The 20513-nt window shown below is 40.3% G+C and overlaps 1 protein-coding gene and 1 long non-coding RNA gene across 3 annotated transcripts in view; one reads left to right on the forward strand and one right to left on the reverse strand.

Moving 5' to 3' along the window:
- LOC141728757 (uncharacterized) overlaps positions 1–20513 on the forward strand; it is a 113559-nt gene that overhangs the window by 71718 nt on the left and 21328 nt on the right. The window contains exons 7-8 of the long non-coding RNA XR_012579917.1: positions 5812–5919; positions 10447–11122. This is a non-coding gene — a long non-coding RNA (uncharacterized LOC141728757). The remainder of the gene's footprint in view (positions 1–5811; positions 5920–10446; positions 11123–20513) is intronic.
- Positions 1–20513, reverse strand: part of WNT7B (Wnt family member 7B) — a 92217-nt gene that overhangs the window by 3379 nt on the left and 68325 nt on the right. For both annotated transcript variants that reach the window (XM_005482703.3, XM_005482702.4), the window contains exon 3: positions 11836–12107. In XM_005482703.3, coding sequence (XP_005482760.1) covers positions 11836–12107 — 272 coding nt within the window. The remainder of the gene's footprint in view (positions 1–11835; positions 12108–20513) is intronic.

The following is a 20513-nucleotide window of genomic DNA, read 5'->3' on the forward strand; positions in this document are numbered from 1 at the left end:
TTCTAATTATGCTTTATAATGCTTATATATGCTTTAAAATGCTTATAAATCTTCTCACCTCCCAGCAGAATGCTCATAACATTTTGTTTCAAGTGGCACCTGGTTGGAAATACAGTGTTTTGTCTTTTTTTGAGGAAAACATTTCCATTCTTTCTCCAGATGTTGGAGAATATTTACTTACGTTTTAGGAGACATATCTTTAGAGCCACAGGGGACTTCAATTTTTTTTTTAAATCATTTTCATTTTGAAAACAGAAAACAAGAATGGGCTTGGGGGTTAAGTGGTATAAGATTCAAAATATTTAATTGCTTTAAGTAATGATGAAAGAATGCTTAAGAAGAACAGTATCTACTGTGTGACTGAACAAGCCTACATGCAGAGAGCTGGAACTAGATGATCTCTAAGGTCACCTACAACCCAAACCATTTTATGATCCTATATTCACTGCACAATTAAAGATTTTTCCTATGTACCTATAGCAACACCACCAGTGGTAAACTTACCGACTATTCCACACATAGAATATCCCATCTCCTTAAAAAGCAGCACTTATTTTTGCAGTATTTAGTCCAACTATTCAGCAAACAATCAGCCACAGATACATTATTTTTCCACCAGGGCAATGATAACACAGCATTAGAGAGAAAAAAATTCACTGAAGGAGTGAAAGCAATGCATTTCTCTTCTCTCCTGCTCAAAGGAGTACTGTTAACCATGAGACAAGAGAAATGCATTGCTGTTGTAGAGGAGGTTCAGCCAGAGGGGTTTAATTCAGAGTCAGAGGAGACACAAACTTGAGGGTGGCAGCTCAGGTTGATGCTCCACTGTCACATTGCTGTTTCTGCTGCAGCCCAGCTGTGCCATGCCCAGCACATCCCTCCTTCCCAGGTGTCCTAGGTTGACTATATGATGCTTTTATCCCCAATTGTCTTGTTCTGTGCTAAATAAGAAATTTTGCACCTTTAAGACTTGTTCCAGAGAGTGAAGGGGCCAGAGAAGAAGCACACAGATTGTTTTCAGGCACTGCACTCAGTCCTCCACATCCCTGCTCCTGGACTGTGCTGTCTGCACATGGACAGACAGCAGGACAGGGATCTCCTTTGCTTTCAGTTAGTTTTAGCTAGCTGAGGCAAAGAAGTTCCCTGGACTGTGTTTTTCTCCTTTTTCCCTTTTCTTTGGACCCTGTTCTGTTTAACCCTTCTCTGCACAGAACACCCAGCAGAGCACCGGCAGCTCCAGCTGTGGGCACCAGGCCGGGCCTGGGCCGGGGCATTTCCAGCACTGAGGGACTGACAGAGACTGAGTGATCAGAGACTGAGTGAGCTGAGCTGCAACCCAGGGAGGGGACTTTCTCAGTTTGTAATCTCTTTTGGAGCAGCAAGGGGTTTATTCATTAAGTTTTATTGTTTAATAAACAGGTTTTTTCCACTTTTCTCCAAGGAGGTATTTTCTCCTAGACCGGTTGCGAGGAGGGGCCAATTGAATCTGCTTTCCTAGAGAAGCCCCTTTGGGGGTTCTCTCCCAAATTTGCCCTGAACCAGGACACTGGGCCAGGTTGTGCAGGGTGAGGGCAGCGGTGTCCTCCCACCCCGTGTGTGCAGCAGAGGGAAGGCAGCCCCACGGAAGCATCGCTCTGTTTTCCTGCCCTTGCGTTACCACTTAAGGCTGACCATAATTACACCCACAGTCATCATTAGCTTATGAAAATCAGGGCCTAAGAACAAAGCAGGCTGATCTTTCCCCTTCGCAACGGGATGCTAACAAAGAAACATGAGCCAGGGAGCTTGTCTGAAAGCATTACTGATGCTGCAGACCATCTCCTGTAGCGGTTTCGCTGCAGATCCCAGAACATGACTGAAATGGGCAAGGGATAAAAGGGCCGAAATCTGAGTACAATGGCATAATGAAGTAGGAGGGAGTAAAAAATGCTTACTGCTTCAGAAACTGGCCTTAAAATAAAAGCTGTACAGATCTGGTTATCCCTGCAAATAGAGGGCACCCTCCTGAGTTGTTTGAGTTTCACTTAAATTGTATGGTTTGTTTTTTCCCAAATTTCTGGGGTTTCAGTATTAAAGAGAATATTTGGATTTGATTCTCCTTTACCAACATACGGTAGCAAATATGAGATAGCTGAGCAACCTATGCATGAATCATAAAACATCCTGAGCTGGAAGGGGCTCTTCGAGTCCAGCTCAGGACAACTCCAAAATCCCACCCTGTGCATCCCTGAGAGCATTTTCCAAATGCTTCTGGCAGCCTTGGGGCTGTGACCATTCGCTGGGGAGCCTGACAGTGCCTGAACAGGAGGAAGAACCTTCCCCTGATCTCCAGCCTGAGCCTGCCCTGACCCAGCTCCAGCCGTTTCCTGGCTCCTGTCCCTGGTCCCAGAGAGCCGAGCTCAGGGCCTGCCCCTCCTGTTCCCCTCAGGAGGAGCTGCAGCCCCTGCTGAGGTCTGACCTTAGCCTGGTCACCCCTTAGACCTTCTGGAACCACAGGTTTTAACAGGGTGAAAGTCAAGTTATACTATCAGAGGCAGAAAAGGTATTTCCCAGGAAGGGGAACTGAGTTGGGGAAGAAATTCCTATAGCTGCAACTGCTCTAAGAGAAGAAAATCAGCAAGGCTGTGAGGAGCTGGGTTTTTGTAGACACTGGAATGCACTGCATCACCTTCCTGTCTCACATACTGACAGAAGAGAAAACTTGCCACCTTCTTCTGCAGCAGCAGCAGCATTTCAGTGGCAGTGAGGAGATGGATGCACTGTGACACACTCTGGGGTCTTTTAGGGGTCTCCAGGGTCTCCTCTGTATCCATTTCTGGCCTATGGAGAAGGCCTTTCTCCAAAGACCCCTAAGTAAGATTTCAATCCCGTTGCACAAATCTGGGTTCAAATAATCTATTGATATGTAGATGTGTTTGTGTATATATATATGTATTAACACATGCTTAGAAGTTGTGTTCAACATGAAGCTGTGCTGAAAAATGTTTGGTTTTGTTGAAACTAACCCATTCCTATAGCTTTCTCAACATGCAGCTGTAAGAACTGCAGCAAAATCCATGACAAGAGATGGATGGATGCAACTTTTACACCTCCAGCAAAGAGCACAAGGATCTGAGGATTTCCAGGAAAGAACTGACAATGGGATCTGTCATCCCTGAGTTTTACTCCTCCCTGAGCAGTAAATATTGCTGAAGGGTCCATATTTTCTCATGCCCTACATATGTTTCTGGAGTCTACATTTTGGCTGAAAAAGCCAAGTCAGTAACTTGCTAAGAGTGGGAGGAGATGAAGTTCATGAGGCTCCTTATTCTTCTGTGGTTTCAACACTGTCCCAAGGTGCCTCTGATGTCCTTCCCTGATACACTAGAAAGTGTCATTGATCCTGAAAGACAGACATCACCCATTTGGGTGTCCTGGGTGACATCTTTGGAAATGTATATTTTAATTTTATATCTATCTATATCTATATCTATATCTATATCTATATCTATATCTATATCTATATCTATATCTCTATATCTATATCTATATCTATATCTATGCCTGTCTGTATAATAATTGTTTGCCTGTGTGTATTTGGTTGAGATGCTGATGTTTATGTACATTATAACATACATTATATATATATATTATTTATAGACACTACGTCGCAGCCCCTATAGTACAATCTCCAGCAACTTTATCCTAAGTCTTGATATTTTTTTCTTTTTTGCCATTCTCTTTCTGAAGGTCCAGTTTTGTGATTCATTTTGGTGAGCAGAAACCTGATTTCACTGCTGTGCTTTTTCAAAGATTCCTACTATTTTTGATGGTGGGAGGACTTGCAAATGCAAACCATGCAGACTCAAAAAATCAGAAGTTTCAAAAAGTATTAATTCATGCTCCTGAGGCAAATCTTGCAGTTTTTTTTTAATTTTTTTTGGAGGCTTCTCTCATGAATGTGGAATGCTTGGGGTTACAACACGGAGCAGAGGCCCAATCATCAGGTAGTTAAATTCCTGAATGCTATAATTTGTGTGCCCACAGTCAGCTGTGGGTATAAAATTGTGCCCAAAGACTTGGAGGTTCAGGGAATACGAGGCCCAACCTAAGCAGATTCTGAGCAGCATTTTTTCCCCTCTTTCCATCCAGAGTGCCCTTCCTTGCTGACAGGCCAGCATGTTCTGGCCCTCCAGAGGAATTTCTCTCTGTGTGGTACCTTGAGCAGATTTCCACTTGCCAGGGAGGTGTCATGGGGACCTGGAAAAGGTGGCTGGATGTGACCCTGTTTGCTCAATGCACTGAATGAAGAATAACTAACATTTGGCCTCCTAAAAGTCTCCCCAGCTCAGCTTTCCTCAGGAAAATTCCCATCAAAGCTCCGACCCTGAACCCTAAAGGTACTTATTCACTCAAATCTAAGACACTGTGCCAAGCTAGGTGTTTAATTAAAGATTGAAAATCATTAGCTCCAATGAGCCACTCTCTCAGCAGTTTCATTTGTCATATGTCACTGCCTGATATCTAATCTTGAATGGTTTACAGCAACATCTACCTCCCAAAGAGGAAATTCCCATCGTTGGGCTGTGCTGCCTCAGATTAATCATAGGAACATTTCTCAGGTCCCTTTTCCACATCCCACCCCAGTGTGATCTTGCCAAGTAAAATTTTCTAACTACTGCTACTTTGTTAAATGAATTGTGAAATAGAATGCTAAAGCTTTCTTAGTCCCACATTTTTATACCTATATAAATCATACATTTAAAATGCAATTTGAGGGCTGTCTGCTGCCAGTTAAGCAGAAAAAGACTTGTGAAGACCAAAATGCAACAAAATTATATGCATTAAAAGAAATTCACTTTTTCAAGTTTCATATCTAGACCCAACTGCATAACATCAGAACATCAGATACAGTTTCTGTACATTGTAAAAATCCTATTTGGATAAAAACTATATACATATATATATATATATATATATATATATATATATATATATACACACAATAGTTTTACGTATATATGTGTAAAAACAATAGTCACATACTAATAAAAAAGAATTGTATGCATTAAAAGAAATTCACCTTTTCAAGTTCCATATCCTGACCCAACTGCATAACATCAGATACAGTTTCTGTACATACTAAAAATTCTATTTGGATAAAATAAATACATATATATATATATATATATATATAATAATTTTACATATATATATGTAAAAACAATAGTTAAATTTTGTGTGTGCATGTGTTTTGGCTTACTCCTGCTGGTTTTTATGTTCCTTAATGGAAATGCACATTGTTTGACCAAGTGTTGAATGTAACAAAATCGATATAACTTTTTGACTGAAGCATCAAATAAAATAAAAGACTTGAAGAGTTTTCCCTCCTTAAATATGCAAGCGATCAACTTTTGTTTTGGGTAATAACTACCAAAAGAGACAGATTCTGGTCACAAGATGTCACCACTTCTTTGGTGCTCATGCAGCTGCAGCCAGGAGAGCTGATGGCTTGCTTCTCTTCTAATACAAATGTCCTGAAATTATTCTTTGTTAAGAGTAGCTCACAGAGCCCAAAATTGAGCAATTCATGGTGTGTCTCCTTGGGTTGTGTTCCTTTCCTCCTAAGAGGGAGCATGGAGCCAGCAGGAGAGGAATAAGGGAAGTTCAGTTGCATGGCTTTCTTTCTGCTCCTCTGTGAGGCTGCTCCATCGAGCATCACAACAGAATTTATGTTCTGTGGGATGGGGAACTGAGTTACTGTGTTTATTCCTCTTGTCACATTCTTAATTGTGATTCTTAATTGTAATTCTTGTCTTATTCTTAATACAGTGAAATGTTGCAAATCAGTTTCCTTCAGAAGTATCCTCCCCACCATCCCCAAAGCGTGCTTGCAGTGTTGCACTCCGTTTTCTAAGGAATCTGTTGTAAACATTAAAGGTAAAATCACCTGAAATAGTTAAAAATACTTCACTGGTAGTTTTATTCCGTCAGGCAGAACAGATGTGTCAGGTTTGAGGTCATGCAGTGATATTTCACTGGATGTTTGATACATGGCTTTCATGCATTACACGGTATGCATGGGCATGCACATTTCTTGAATAAAACCATTTAGCAAGTCCTAAAATATTTGGCTATTCCCCCCTCTAATTTGAAAGCAAGTTGTTCAAAAAGCAGGGTAGTACCAGATGTAGCTGCTGGCAGTCTGTGTTAGGGTGTGTTTCTGGAAGAAAAAAATGAGCTAACAAATCCAGCCCAACTGGAAGCAGGAGATCTACCCTCATGAGATTTTGAGCCAAAGCTTGCATATTCAGGACCTATGGATAAGCCCTTTGTTATCCATCTAACCCACCCAAGCTGTAACACCAAAATTTTTTAAATTGGATTTATGTAACTGACTGCAAATCAGTTTAAGTGGGAAGATTGAAAATATGGCATGAAGCACAACTACTGAAAACTTTTCTTTTGTGAAAGAAAAGTTCTCACAAGGGATGTGTAGTGAAATAATTTGTCACTTTTAGAGAAAGAAACTTTCAGCAAATGATAGACCCGAGGCTGTAAAACCTGGAAAGTAACATTCTTTGCATCCCTGAAATTACTTAGGAAACAAAGTCACATTTTAAAGAATACTTTAGGCTTATAACAGCATAAAATTAGTTGGCTTTCACGTTTGAAACTGGGATTCAGCCTTCACTGTGACTTCAGAACATTTTATTCAGAGTCTTTCTCTGGACATTGCTTCTTATCTCTACATCCTGTCAGGTGACAGTGTGGGCAGCCTGCAGCAAATTAGGCACTGTGCATCGTGCAGGAATGAGCTGACTAATTACAGTGCTTCACATGAAGTGAAGGGAGCAAACACTGTCTTATACGAAGTATGCACAGACCATATACATAAATATGTATAAATATCCATAATTATGTGTACACACTATATATATTTATATATTTATATTTATATTTATATTTATATTTATATTTATATTTATATTTATATTTATATTTATATTTATATTTTAAAATGTTTATGTAAATATAATATAACATAATATACTATACTATTATATTATATTATATTATATTATATTATATTATATTATATTATATTATATTATATTATATTATATTATATTATATTATATTATAATAAATTTTGTATCTTTATATATGCATATATGTAATTAATGGTAATCAACAAATCACCTCATTAGCTGTTCTACAACCAAAGCAAGTGAGCAAAAGAACCCCTTCCCAGTACCACAGGCCTATTGCACCAGAAACTATGAGAAAAAAACGCGTCTTAGGTGGAAATGTAGTCCCAAATAATTGAAAATTCTCTTCTGAAGAGAGCTTGAATTATTTGGTTTTTCTCCCCACTCTTATTGTTTCATATGTAAAATAAGCTGTTGTCATCTTCCAGGCATTCCAAAAAAATAAAAACCAAACAACAGGAAAACACCATTGGTGTAACAAAGGAGCAAATATTGGGATGGTGTCAGGCAGAGCTGCTGGCAGTCAGAGTGATGGGTGTGTTTCTGGAAAGGCCAATTTTTTCTCCACATAACCACAGTCACTGTCTGTTGTAAGAGCCTAACTGATTGATAAACTGTCAGAAACATTTCTACTTTTTGGTAAAAGCTGCAATCTGCTACCAATTTGTCAGTTTGTTCTCTTAACTCACCCCATAAAAACAAACAGAAACCTCCATTTTTATAAATGAGATTTCCCGTGAGAGACAGTCATTGTTTTGAAACTTTCAACAAAAAGTTAAGCTTAATGATGTGTGTTCCCAGATGTTACTCTAAATTCATTTATCCCAGAATAAAGATACTTATTTCTAAAAATACATGGTAGAAAGCTCCTTCATAAAACAGCATCAAAGCTGACTTGGTTTGTTGGTATTTAATTTTTCATTACTCTGTCAAAGTTTTGCCCACAGATCTCTCTGTAATCTTTCAGATTTGCAACAAAATGTTCTTTCAGTAACATTTGTCTTAGACTTACACTAGTCCTGCTTTGGGGGCTTGTTTTCATGTACCACACTTGTTCTTTCCATCCCAAATCACAGCAGATGTTTAGGAACTGACAGGGAATTTTGTTCCTCTGCTCTCTCACACCGTGCGGTGCTGCTTTGCCACCAAACATAAATCTTCCATCAGGAGAGCCTTGTGCCACCAGGAATCCCTGAGCATTTATTCATTCCAAATTACACCAATGACAAGATTATGATTTTTTTCACTGGTGCTTCCTATTGCAAATTTAGCAGAAGCTTTGCAAGCCTGCCATTAGCTGAAACAATTCTTAGAAATTCAGTGCAGAGCCATACAGGATGCAGGGTGGGGCAATTAGGGTATTCATTCATTCCGCAGTCATCAGAAATTCCCTGAGAAGTCTAAATGTCTTTTTTTTTCCCAATGAGGTCATTTATTAGAGGGTTATATTGAACATCTCAAGCCTAGACAGAAGTAAAAGACCCCCCCAAAACTGTTTTTTCCCTCATCAGTTTGCAAAGTTTGTGCAATTATTTTTACAGCATGCTGCTTGTTCCACAACAAGAAATTCCTCTGGGCTCTGATTTTAGTAGCAGTGAAGTACCAGCAGGCCAACTTTTCAGAGCGTCCCAACAAAGGCAAATTATTAAAGCCACACTGCTGCTACAAACCCCTCTGACACCCAGCCATGTGTGGCACAAGTGCTGGAAAAGGTGGAGAATGGGCAAGATTTTGGAGGGGACATGAGAAAGTCCTTGTGGTGGTATAAAAGAATATTCAAATAATTGCTGGGGGGGCAAAACTGGTGGCCACAGTCTTGATTAATGATCCCAGCAATGAACCTCTGGCCACCTGGGAGATGTCCAGTGGGGTCATCAAGGGCCCACCACTGACTTCAGAGCAAGTTGGAAACAATTGGATGTGGGGTTGGGAGCTTTTTGTGTCCTTTTTTCCTCATGTTTCTGACTTGGAAGGCTCTGAGATTCAAAAAGAAGAATAAAAGAAAGGTAGTATATTTGTTGGCTAAAAGTTGTTTTTCTTAGCTAATTCAAAAAAGCCAATTTGGAATGACTAAAAAAGAAATGCAAGCCTTACCATTACAGATGTGAATGCAGGATATTTTAAATGGTGAAAAGTGCTGTGAAATCTGTGTAGGAAACTACACCAAAACCTTTCAGTGATTCTTAGCTTTTGAAAGCAATACAATGAATTAATAAACAGCTATGGGTATAAATAACTACTGAAAAATGCAACAGATTGTCCAGAGAGGGTGTGGAGTCTCCTTCTCTTGACATACTCAAAAGCCATCCCAACACAATCCTGAGGAACATTGTCTAGGGAATCCTGCTTGAACAGAGGGGTTGGAACCTTCCAACCTTACCCATTCCACGATTCCGTGATCCTGTGGTCCTGTGAATGCTTCTGAGATTCTGTGATCCCTGACTTGAGTGTGAATAAGAATGTATGTAAGAATGACACCCATGCATAAGCAAAATTCAGATTTTGTGTCAGGCTCTCAGTGCAGTCCAGGTTTACCAAGGACCCCCAAACCAGGCAGATTTCACGTGAATGTTGGTCAGATTTCAAGTCTGCCTGGATTCTCAGAAGGAACTTGTGATTTCACATTGAAATTGCAGAAAATTCTGTAACTCCTTTTGCAAGGGTCCAACCCAGAAACACAGGAAGCACAGCCTAGGTTCCAGAGTTTTGTTCTAACCTCAAGTTTCAGTCATTCTTGTATTCAAAATGTCTAATTTATACAAATGGCAAATTATCTCGAAAGAACCAAAATCACTAAATATTATTTACTGCACAACTCTGAATATTCAATTAAAGGGAACATACATCGTAACACCAACATTATTTCTAAACTTGACCCCCAAAGCCATGTTTTATATTAGCACATTCCTCTGGATTTTATGGATTATACTTAAAACCAGAAAACTACACCAAATCCTTTCAGTCATTCTTAGCTTTTGAAAGCAATACAATAAATTACCAGTTATGGATATAAATAACTACAGAAAAAATGCAACAAAAAGTTAATAAATTCCAAAATACTGTTTCTAATTTTTATAAAGGAAATAAAATATATTGTTGGTATTGCAAGCCTTTGTATTCCTTTCTTAAAATATGAAAGTATTATAATTTTTCTTTTGCAAGAACATTTGAGAAAAAAATTTAGAATTGTTAAATAAAATTTATTTACATGAATTCTGCTACCAGAAGTATCTGTAAAAACATACATTTATTTGGTTTGCTTATGTCCCTCTGCTTATGAAATTCTGATGAAAAGTAAAATATAATGTGCCTCATAAGAATCAGCAATGTGGTTGGTGGTTACAGGGCTGTATTTAGAATTGGGGGACCCATGATCAATGCCTGGTTCAGATAATGAGCTCTTTCATTCCTTGGGACTTCACTGTTCTCCATCTCAGTATCTGCTTTTGCTCTTTTGTCCCTCTTTCCCATCTAGACTGTGGCCTGTTCCAAGCAGGACCTGCCTCAGGATCTCCATGGCGGTGGCACAGCAGACACCACAGAGGATGCCACTTTAAGCAGGAATGAGAATGCATCTAGCAGTAATAAATCCTCCCTGGCAAGTTTAAGAGTTGACTTCCATCTTCTTTTGCCTCCAAACACAATTTGTGATGCTGAAATTGCCAGCCTAAGTGATGTGATCAGACCTGGAGCTGATCTTCCAACGTCAATTGCTGAATGAAGTTCTTTTATATCTGTGGCAGCAATTTTTAGGAAAAAAGACTGTGGCCCTCAAGGCTGTTTCAGTGTGAACCATCACTGAAGTACCCATCCTGTCTCTACACTTGAGATTATGCCTCTCTCACCACACTCAATTTATGTAGCATTTCTATCCCAGTGAACTCCTGCCCATACAGAACCTTCTGTTTCAGTGCATGGCCAATGCAACTGTGCTAGCAAACAAGATCCAGGCAGTAAAATAACTGCATTGCTTCTGTCACCACCAATTCTATTCTCTCTGCCCAGTGCTCAGTACAGGACTGAAAGCACACATGGTTTGGAGGAGGAAGATTCAGTCTTACTTTGGGGACTAGAGAAGGAGGAAGATTTTATTGGATTGTTACATTGGTATATTGCATTTTTCTGCAACACAGGGTATAATCTCTCCTGAGGTAAGTATATATGATGCAGAAAGATTTGTTACACTTCTTAAAGGAGAGGCTTTGACAGCTATGAGTATTGGTGAACACAAATCAGCATAGCTCCATGCATGATGTTTATTGTTACCATGAGAAGCAATTCAGTCATGGTTGTAGACAGGAAACTGCTTCTTCTTCTTCTGCAGCTCTTTGTAGTTACAAAGAGACAGTTGTGCATCTGCTAAGAAGTGCATTGTGTACTACTATGTGTATTTCACTAGAGCTGGGGTCAAATAAGTGATTTGGGGTTCACTGGAATAAATATCTGGAAGTGCTGTGGAAGCTGAGCAATGCAGTTCTGTCCCATCACAAGTCCCGACATCCCTTGGGATGAAAAGCAGTGATTTAACATTATGCTAAACAGACCCAGCAAGGTCCTCCCTGTTATCAGGGCTATAAGGAAGGCTTAGGAAGCAGAAATTTTTACAGGAGTACCTGTAATTCACGGTACTATAGGTACCATATATACATGGCCAGCTCTGAATAAAAAGAAACAGGAAAAAAGGTGAACAACAGATGGGTCGATGTGGGTGCAGGATAACATCAGAGTGATGTTATCAGGGTGAACATCAGGGTGAGCTCTCAGAGAGAGGGGTGAGCTCTCAGGAAATGCCTCCTGCCACCAAGCCAGCCTCCCCCCCATCCTCCAGCACACAAGTTCCCATCCCTCATCCTTTCTGGAATACCTTTCTTCCAGCCTCATTGTTGTGCAAGTTCATCAGCCTCCGTGCATTCTTTTTGATTTCTCGGGCATCAACAAACCTCCGGGAGAACTCAATGCCGTATCTGATATCCGCAGAGCAGCCTCCCCACTTCCAGCCCTCCTCCTGGTTGTAGTAGCCCTGTTTCTCTCGGTCACAGCCACAATTGCTGAGGTTGCCCTGGCTGCAGGCGGCCGTGACAGCGTGCGCGACCCCGGCAGCGGTAATGGCATAGGTGAACGCGGCCTCCCTGCTTCCTGTGGAGAGAAGCCAAAAGCTGATGGGTTGGCAGAAAGGCAGCTGAAGAAAGCACACACACACATCATCTACAGCAAGGGGGGTCAGGCAGCAACGTGAGGTGAGGAGGGGCATCATTCCTCAGAGTGGATTTCTCATCTTACGGAATTCCGCGCGTGTTTGAGACGCGTGGCTCAGCTCGGGGCAAATTACCCCAGGTATGCAGGCATGGGATAGTCCCAGCAAACCCCTTCAGCAGAGGGGAACTTGGCAGTGAATCTGCACAGTGCTGAGGTGAGGCCACAGGGTTTGTTTTCACACTGTCTAGTCAGGTTTGCAAGCTTGACATTTATCTGTTTCAGATTAATAAAAAGTGAGTTGACAGCTACCTCTAAGCACTGGCACTGCAATTGGAAAAAGAGAACTGTTCAGACAACAACAACAACAAAAAAACCCAACAACAAAAAATTTATAAAGTTAGATTAATAATCAGCCCCATTTGTATCCTAATACAAATGGGGCTGATTATTAATTTAACTGTATAAATGCTCCAGTAGCATCCATTACTGATGCTGAGTGTAAAGTACTGCAAGAGAGACCTATAGAGACAAGAACTGGGTAGGGCTCATTTTCTTTCAAGGCAGAGGTTACCCCTTTCCCTTGCAGACCTCTCCTGTGCATTAGTTTTGCTGAAATGACCCTTTCCCACTCCCACTCTGACCCAAACCTCAGCATTACCATGGCTATTGAGCATACAAAGGGAACACAAGTGCTGTGGCAGCACTATTTTCTCTCCAAATTAGGTGAGATACTGTCCTGGAACCACAGATTTATTTTTAAAGAATAGTTGGTTTAGAAAAGGAGTTATTTTGGGGGGGTTTGGGGGGTTTTGTTTGGTCTGTGATGCTGCTACTTGCAAAGGTTCCTGGTTGCCAATTCCATGCAATAGCTGTCGATTATGAATTTATGAGGAGAGGGGAATAAGACCCCTTTCTACATTATTGCCTGAGGTGCCTGTGAGGTGCAAGGAGGCAGAATGATGGCAGGGGAAGATGCAGCCCATCCCTGCTCTTGTGTGAGACCACTCTGTCACTGACTGCACACAGGGCTGGGTCGTGGTGTTTTGCTGCTGTTATTTATGACACTTCCACACAAGTTCCCTTCTCATTGCTCTCCTCTGTGTGTTTCTCTGGTAATAAACAGACAATCCTGTAGTGCTGCAGCCAAAGAATAACTGTAAAGGATTTGCAGAAAGTTGCTGAAATGCTTTAATGACCACACACAGACCTCTAGCATCATTAGTGGATTTGGGAAGGGAAAAAAAGGAACAAATTTTCCAGAGGAGGAAAAAAAAATAAAGCCAACTTAGAAGCTAGTTTTAATGTTTTAATATTTGGCTTCATAGATCTCATAATTATTCTGGAATGATAACTCCACATTGTGGGTGGAATTTACATTTCTTATTTTCACAGTTAGCTTCCCAAAAGATTACACCATTGCCAGATAGGAGGAAGATCCTACAAGAAGCAATCAGAAACGGAGGTTTGGCACCATTCGCTTGTTTCTCCAAAGAAATAAAAAATAAACTTTGGGTAGGGGAAAAAACAAAAGGGTTTTGTGTTGCTCAGCTCCCGAGAAGGTTGAGCTGGCATGTGCATTATTGGAGTAGATGGTGCAGTTGCAGGAGTGCCGCTGTTTCAGACCCAGCCGTGTTTTGTTGGGGTGTACGATGTGTGCAGTCTGGTTCAGTGCTTCCCAAAAATGCTCTGCAGAACACTGGTGGTCCAGGAGGCCATGCTAAAGGGTTCACAGCTAACCCACAGAGCCATGTTAAACACTATTTTAAATAGTGTTTTCAATTAAAAGCTTGATGATAACGATACCTGGTGGTCTGCAAGAAATTTCTGAGGGTTTATAGCAATCCAAACCAGCTATGGAACCACTATTCTAGCTCCTAGTGTGATCTTCACATGTTGATATCCACTCCTCTCCTCCCTGCCTGCCAGCTAAGTTCAAATCTGGGACTCTTGTTTTAAAATTATTAATTAAAATTATTAATGTGTCAAAAATTATAATGTGTTTAAAATTATTAATGTGTTCTGTTGAGTTGCATGATTACTTTCTTCTTTATTTAAAAATTCTATTTCTAATCTATAAATGGAAATATTGGAAGTATGAGATGCAATAGAAGCTACATTTATAGATACATTTGGCTTTTCTTCAGGATGAGGGTAAAAAACAATGCAAAACCAGACCCAGGGAAATTTTTGGTCAGATACCTTTGAATTATATGTAGAAAGGTTTATTAACAAGATGAAATTAATTCCTGTGAGGGAACACAGCAGCTGTAACCTACAGTTCAGGAGATTTACTCAGAGGTTTAGTGACAGTTGCTCATATTTTGTGTTTCAGCTCAATATATTCCCCATGTCTCCAGAGCACATGGTAAGACATTTTATTACAGCCACTCTGTCTCTGCCTTCTTTGTACATTTTCACAGGTTGCTTCCCTTGGTCAATTTTATAAAATGAAAGAAACTCATGTCTTTATCTTCCTTTCTCTCTCCCCCATTCCCATTATACCCCTGACTATCATCAACAATAAAGGAAAATAACTTTCCTTTATCCATTTGAGAGCTAACAGCAGCGATGGAATTTTCTCAAGTCATAGGATAATATCCAATGGAAACCAGACTGACTCTCTTAAGAGATTACTCCCCTGTTTCAATGCAGCTCTAAAAAAAGGTCTCAGAAATTAGCAAGTTAAGTTGTCCTGCTAAGAATTAAAGTGTTGGGGGTATTTTTTAACTAGAATACATTTTAAAACTTTCTGTTTAAAACTGTTCCTGAACAGTTCACTAAGGTCCCAGGATCAGTGGAGTCTATCAGAAACTGCTGATGGAGGAGGGAAGGGAACCTCTGTGCTCAAATAATATCTGCTGTACACAAAGATTTCATTAGCATGTCATCACTTGGAATCAGTTCTAAGCAAGTCTTTGTCAGGCAGCTAAAAATATTTAAGTAATGATTGCTGTGATACCTTAATGGAGAACAATATACTCATTTTATGGAATTTTCTGAGATTTCAAAAATATTCTTGGTCTGCAACAACATCCAGAAATGTTCATGAAATGAAGATATAAGTAGCAGCAGATTTAGGGTTTGACCTAAATTTGGGGCTAGATATTTCTTTTTCCAGTGAATATCCTGATTATCTAGTTATTTGGCACTGTATACACTCAGTTTCTCAGAAGAAAAAATCTTGTCTGACTTCCAAAGTTTTCTTTCACATAGAGCAGAAAAATTCTGTTGAGATTTTTATTTTGGTGGAAAAGACACTGCTTTGGGTTTATTGCATCCCTTGGATTTGTCCATTTCTCTGTTAGAAATGCCTGCCTTGGTGTCAAAGATGACAGTTCTGACTTTATTCCCAAAACACAGAAGGGATGTTTTCATGAATATAGCATGAACTAATAAATATCTGATCTGATAACTGTCTGATTTAATAATTCCAAAAGGAGATGACTGCCAGTATTAATTAAAATTAAGCCTTTTTTCTTTGGTGAAGGTGCTCAAGGCCACTTCTAGCAATCTGCCTGGCTATCAGAGGAGTTTGTCATTTGCCAATCTGAGTTAATGCCATTTTCTTGAGTTTATTTTCATTCTAACAGAACTTTAAAAGTGTTCTAAGAGCCAGCAATGCAGGCAGCTGCTTCTCAGACAGATTTTGGACCACTGATTCCTTGGCACTTCTCTTCCATCAGAGAGGAGCCTTTATCTGTCCTTGGAGCCATGGAGTAGCCTGTGTTTTACCCCTCTTTTAGATGTCATTTCTGGCTAAATTTAAGACTTCTAACTGAGCACTTAACTTAGCATGGTTTGATGTGGAAATTCTGACAAGTTCCACAATTGCTGTAGTTTACCAGACTCCAACATGCACAGATTCAGCAGAGAATTTCCAGCCTGGAGCCACAATCAGCTGAGAATCACACAGAATAAATACATATTCAATTATCCAGCTGTGAGCACAGGGTTAAAGATTGAACTGTTCCATAGCTGTTTGCAAGACATCTATTTTGTCAGAGTAATTAGATGAGAATTCTGCTGTTGCACACACCATCCCTGAAATTACTCATGTCAGCAGCTGGATGAATCAGGCTGCCACTGAATGTCAGCCATTAGAACTGTAATTTAACTTGAAATATTTAACTGTAGAACATACAGTGTTTGGCCAGCAATTTCCTAGATCTTGCACCAGCAATGACAGAAGAAAGCACTGCACACTGTTATTAAACAAAACAAATTTTTCATGCACTTGCACAAGACACTAGATTGATTATACGGCACAATACAACATAGGTCAATGGGAAAAAGAAATTAACCACAGCAAAACTAAATTTTTTTTTTGACAAACCTACCCTTCTCAACAAGTCTGGTAAGGTGATGACAGATTGAGTCAGTTTTTTATGGCAAAAGACAATAGATACATCCAGATGAGTAAACTAAAACTCAGATAACAGCATCCTAAGTAGTGTTGGATGAAGACTTTCACATACAAGTTTATTTCCTTTGTAATTTTGTATTTTATTCAACACACATATTAACAATTGTCAAGGAAAATAGTGCAGGCTCTGCATTTTGGGTTTGATCCTAGGGTAGTACAAGTCACAGGGAGTTTTCTCACTGTCTGGAGAAAACAGATCCTTTATTTGCATTTTCAGTGTAATTAACTTTGGTTTATAAAGTAGGGACTAATTAAATTAAATTTAATTTCTATGCCCCTCTAACTTTCTGTACCCAGTGCTACATGTCAGAACTAGCGGCTACTGAAACCACTTGGTGCAGGCAGAAAAATTAAGGCAGAAGAGCAGAAAACTCAGGAGGGTCTCTGCTCTGTCAACCCTGACATAGGCTAATAAGACAGATGTTCCTCACAACAGCTTTTATTGTTGAACAATCTTTATTGTTCCTGTTCTTAAGGATCTTCAGTGGAGGATGTTCCAGGGTCTAGTCCACTACCTTGGGACCCCTCCTGGTATGCATTTCACTAATATTAATCTGAAACTTCTTTCTGAGTGCAAACCCACTGCTTCTTTCTCTAGAGCTGCCACAAACAGATTATTCCCTCCTTCTAGCAGCAGCTTTGAAATGTGCAAAGACTTCCACCCCTTCCCAGATGTGCTGCACCATCATTTCTGGCCCAGCACCCCCAAGGGCTCTGCCCCTTGCCCTGCTCTCCCAGCTGGCTGCTGGAGCTGCAGTGCTGGAGATGGGGCAGTGCCCCAGCTGAGGTCAGAGCAGAAGGAGCCCTTCATGTGCCTTGTGTGCTGCAGTCCTGTTGGTTCCTGCCAGCATTCCTCATCTCACAGCAGCAGGACGCTTTTGAGTCTTACTCAGCTTGTAGCTGTCCTCTGTGCAGCTGCTCTGCCGCCAGATGTTTCTCATCTTGCATTTGTGCAGATGATCATTCCCATGTATAGATCTTTGCCTTCCTGATTTGCCTCCTCTTTCTTTGTATTAAGGCTTTTTTCCTTCTTTTCTGGATCACTTATCCATGATCATGTTCAATTTTGACCCAAACTTCCTCCAGCTTCCTTGTACTCCTTCCCAACAATATAACTCACAAATGCAATGTGCACATTCTCTTGCAAATGCAATGTCCATATTCTCTTGGTCCAGTCAAGAGTATAATCCTGACTGGTACCAGCTCCAGCACAGGTCACAAGAAACCCAGTCAGCACACTTTTCCATTTTGATAACTACCCTCCAAGATATTTCCAGATGGTCTGTAAACAACTGGCAAGTTCTTATTTTTCTTATGTGAGTTCATATAAAGCAGGGTCAAAAGCTCCCTTAAAGTCCAAGAGGTATGGTATAAACTGCTTCTGCTCTGCCTCTGAGGCCCTGGGTGGCCCAAGAAGGAAGGAAATTACTTTGGTTTAATGTGATTTGTTCTTGACAGATCCTGATTGACTCTTACTCATGTACTTGTTCTTAGTTATGAGCTTACAAATGGAAGTTTGTTCCCATATTTTTTCATTTACCGGGGTTAACCTGATTGGTCCTACAATTCCTTTCTTTTAGGTTTTTGGTGGGTTTGCTTTGGTTTTTTTATAACAAAGGCCACACATTTGTCTTTTCGATTCTTCCTAATTAGAGTTCTCCACTAGTTTTCAGCACTAGTGGCTGCAAGGATGACTCACTTCATTAAATGTTCTGAGATTAGGGACAGCTAACTGGAAAGCAATCAAAATAGACAAATTCTGCTCTCTAAAGCTCAGAGGGTTCCTCTGTTGATGGCATAAGTTTATAACCATCTGCTCACCATTCACCTGCTTAGGAAAGTCTGAGGCAAGAAGTCCTTGGCCTTCTTGATATTATCCTTGGCTTTTTACTCTCCTCTGGAGTCCACTCCACTGGGCAGTGGATCAGCCTTTGTTCTACATCTCCTACTCACAGAAGTAGGAGATGTAGACAAATTACTAGTGACAAATTACTACTAACTCATTGATTTCTCTGTAGCCTCCTGTAAAAAAAACCCAAACAGATGTAGCCATCCATGGCTGTGAGGTTCCTTTGAAGCACCCGTGCTCAGAAGTGCTCCTGAACAATGAATGTGATACTGGGTGAAGGAATCTGTTACTGGCAGGACTTTCTGGGATGGAGCCTGCTGGTATTCATGTTCAGTAATGTTCTTTTTACAGTGTTCATTCATTTCACTTTTCCTCCTTAAACCCCTCCTTTTCTACTACAGTCTAACTAAAATAATATTGTTTAATTTTGTTTGATCCATACAGGTCTGTTTAGTTGAACTAGAGCTAGAGCAGGGCTAATTACAGCAGCTTCTTCCTAGGCTGCCTGTGGTATCTATTTTCAATTACACATGGCCAGGACAGAGAAAATTGCAGATCTCAAGGCTGAGCATGTGTAGTGATATGACATAATGGTTTATTTACAGATTCTTCTCTTACTCAGCATTTTTCATCTCCAGGCTCCCACTAAGTTTTTATGGCTGGAGGTGCCAGGATCTTGGCCATCAGCTTAGAATTGCTCTGTCAACTGGATTCTTTTCTGTTGCTCATGTGGGTTTGTCAAATCTTATTTTAGAAATGGGCTGTGCATGAGCCAGAATTATTTCACACTAGCCTTTTTGCAGCTTCTTGCTGTCACTCTTTATATATTTTGAAAGCATGTCTATTAAAAAGAGATACTCTGCCTCTCCTTTTCACATTTTTTCAAACATTTTTTGAATGTCATGGGTATTTTCTAAAGGCTTGGTGTTACTTTCCGCAGTGATTTCTGTAATGAGTCTTCCAAGGATTTACAGGGATTTTAAAGTTAATTAACCCCCTAATTTATTCAGTTAAGTCCTGGCAACCTCAAACAATAGTCAGCATTTCTGTTCCAGTGAGCATAATTCTGTTATGTTTTTGACTGTCTTTTGGCAACATGTCCCTTGGTGAAGTTTTCTGAGACAGTTTCTGTGAGGTTAGTGAGTTTGCTGTAATCTCTGAAAAGATCTTTAGCAGTGCCCAGAGAATTATGAATGTTTTGCTGTAAAACTGTATTTGCCATAACAAATATTTCTTACCAGCTCAGCCCTAGGAAGCATTCTCAGAGAAAATGGTGAAATGGAGTTTTTGGTCCCAAAGCACCACTGCTTATTTTTGTCTCAGCTAAAGAACATGGTGCTGAGCACACATTTAAAGAGTGCAGGAGAGCATGGCCTGAGGAGCACGAGGGGGGAGTTCCCAGATGCTCTGTGCCTTTCAGAGGAGCCTCTGTGTGTCACACACGGCTGTGTTTCCACAAAGCTGCTGCTAATACTATCAAAGCAGCATGTGGGAAACAAGGGCTGGAGCAGAGGGATTGTCTCCTGCTTGTGTTCTCTTCTGGACCTGCTGGTGTCCCACTGTGGCGCCCAATGGTTCCCTGATGAATGTTTGGTGCCTTTTCTTTTCAGTGATGACAAGAGGTTTGATATGTCACAGTGTGTGGAAGCTCAGCTGGAGACATCTTCCAGTGCACTGGGGTTTGAAAAAGTTCTTTGCACCCCTTGCCAGAAAGCATGAAATCCTGAAGGCACCCCAGGTGCTCTGAAATGTACCAGTGTCCTTAAATTAAATGAGCCTGTGAGGAGCCAGATGTGTTAGATATTCTATTCTATTCTATTCTATTCTATTCTATTCTATTCTATTCTATTCTATTCTATTCTATTCTATTCCATTCCATTCCATTCCATTCCATTCCATTCCATTCCATTCTAATCTCATCTATTCTATTCTATTCTATTCTATTCTATTCTATTCTATTCTATTCTATTCTATTCTATTCTATTCTATTCCATTCCATTCCATTCCATTCCATTCCATTCCATTCCAATCTCATCCTTTCCTTTCCTTCCCTTCCCTTCCCTTCCCTTCCCTT

This window comes from Zonotrichia albicollis, chromosome 4 (genome assembly GCF_047830755.1).
Source record: "Zonotrichia albicollis isolate bZonAlb1 chromosome 4, bZonAlb1.hap1, whole genome shotgun sequence".
Lineage (NCBI taxonomy): Eukaryota > Metazoa > Chordata > Aves > Passeriformes > Passerellidae > Zonotrichia > Zonotrichia albicollis.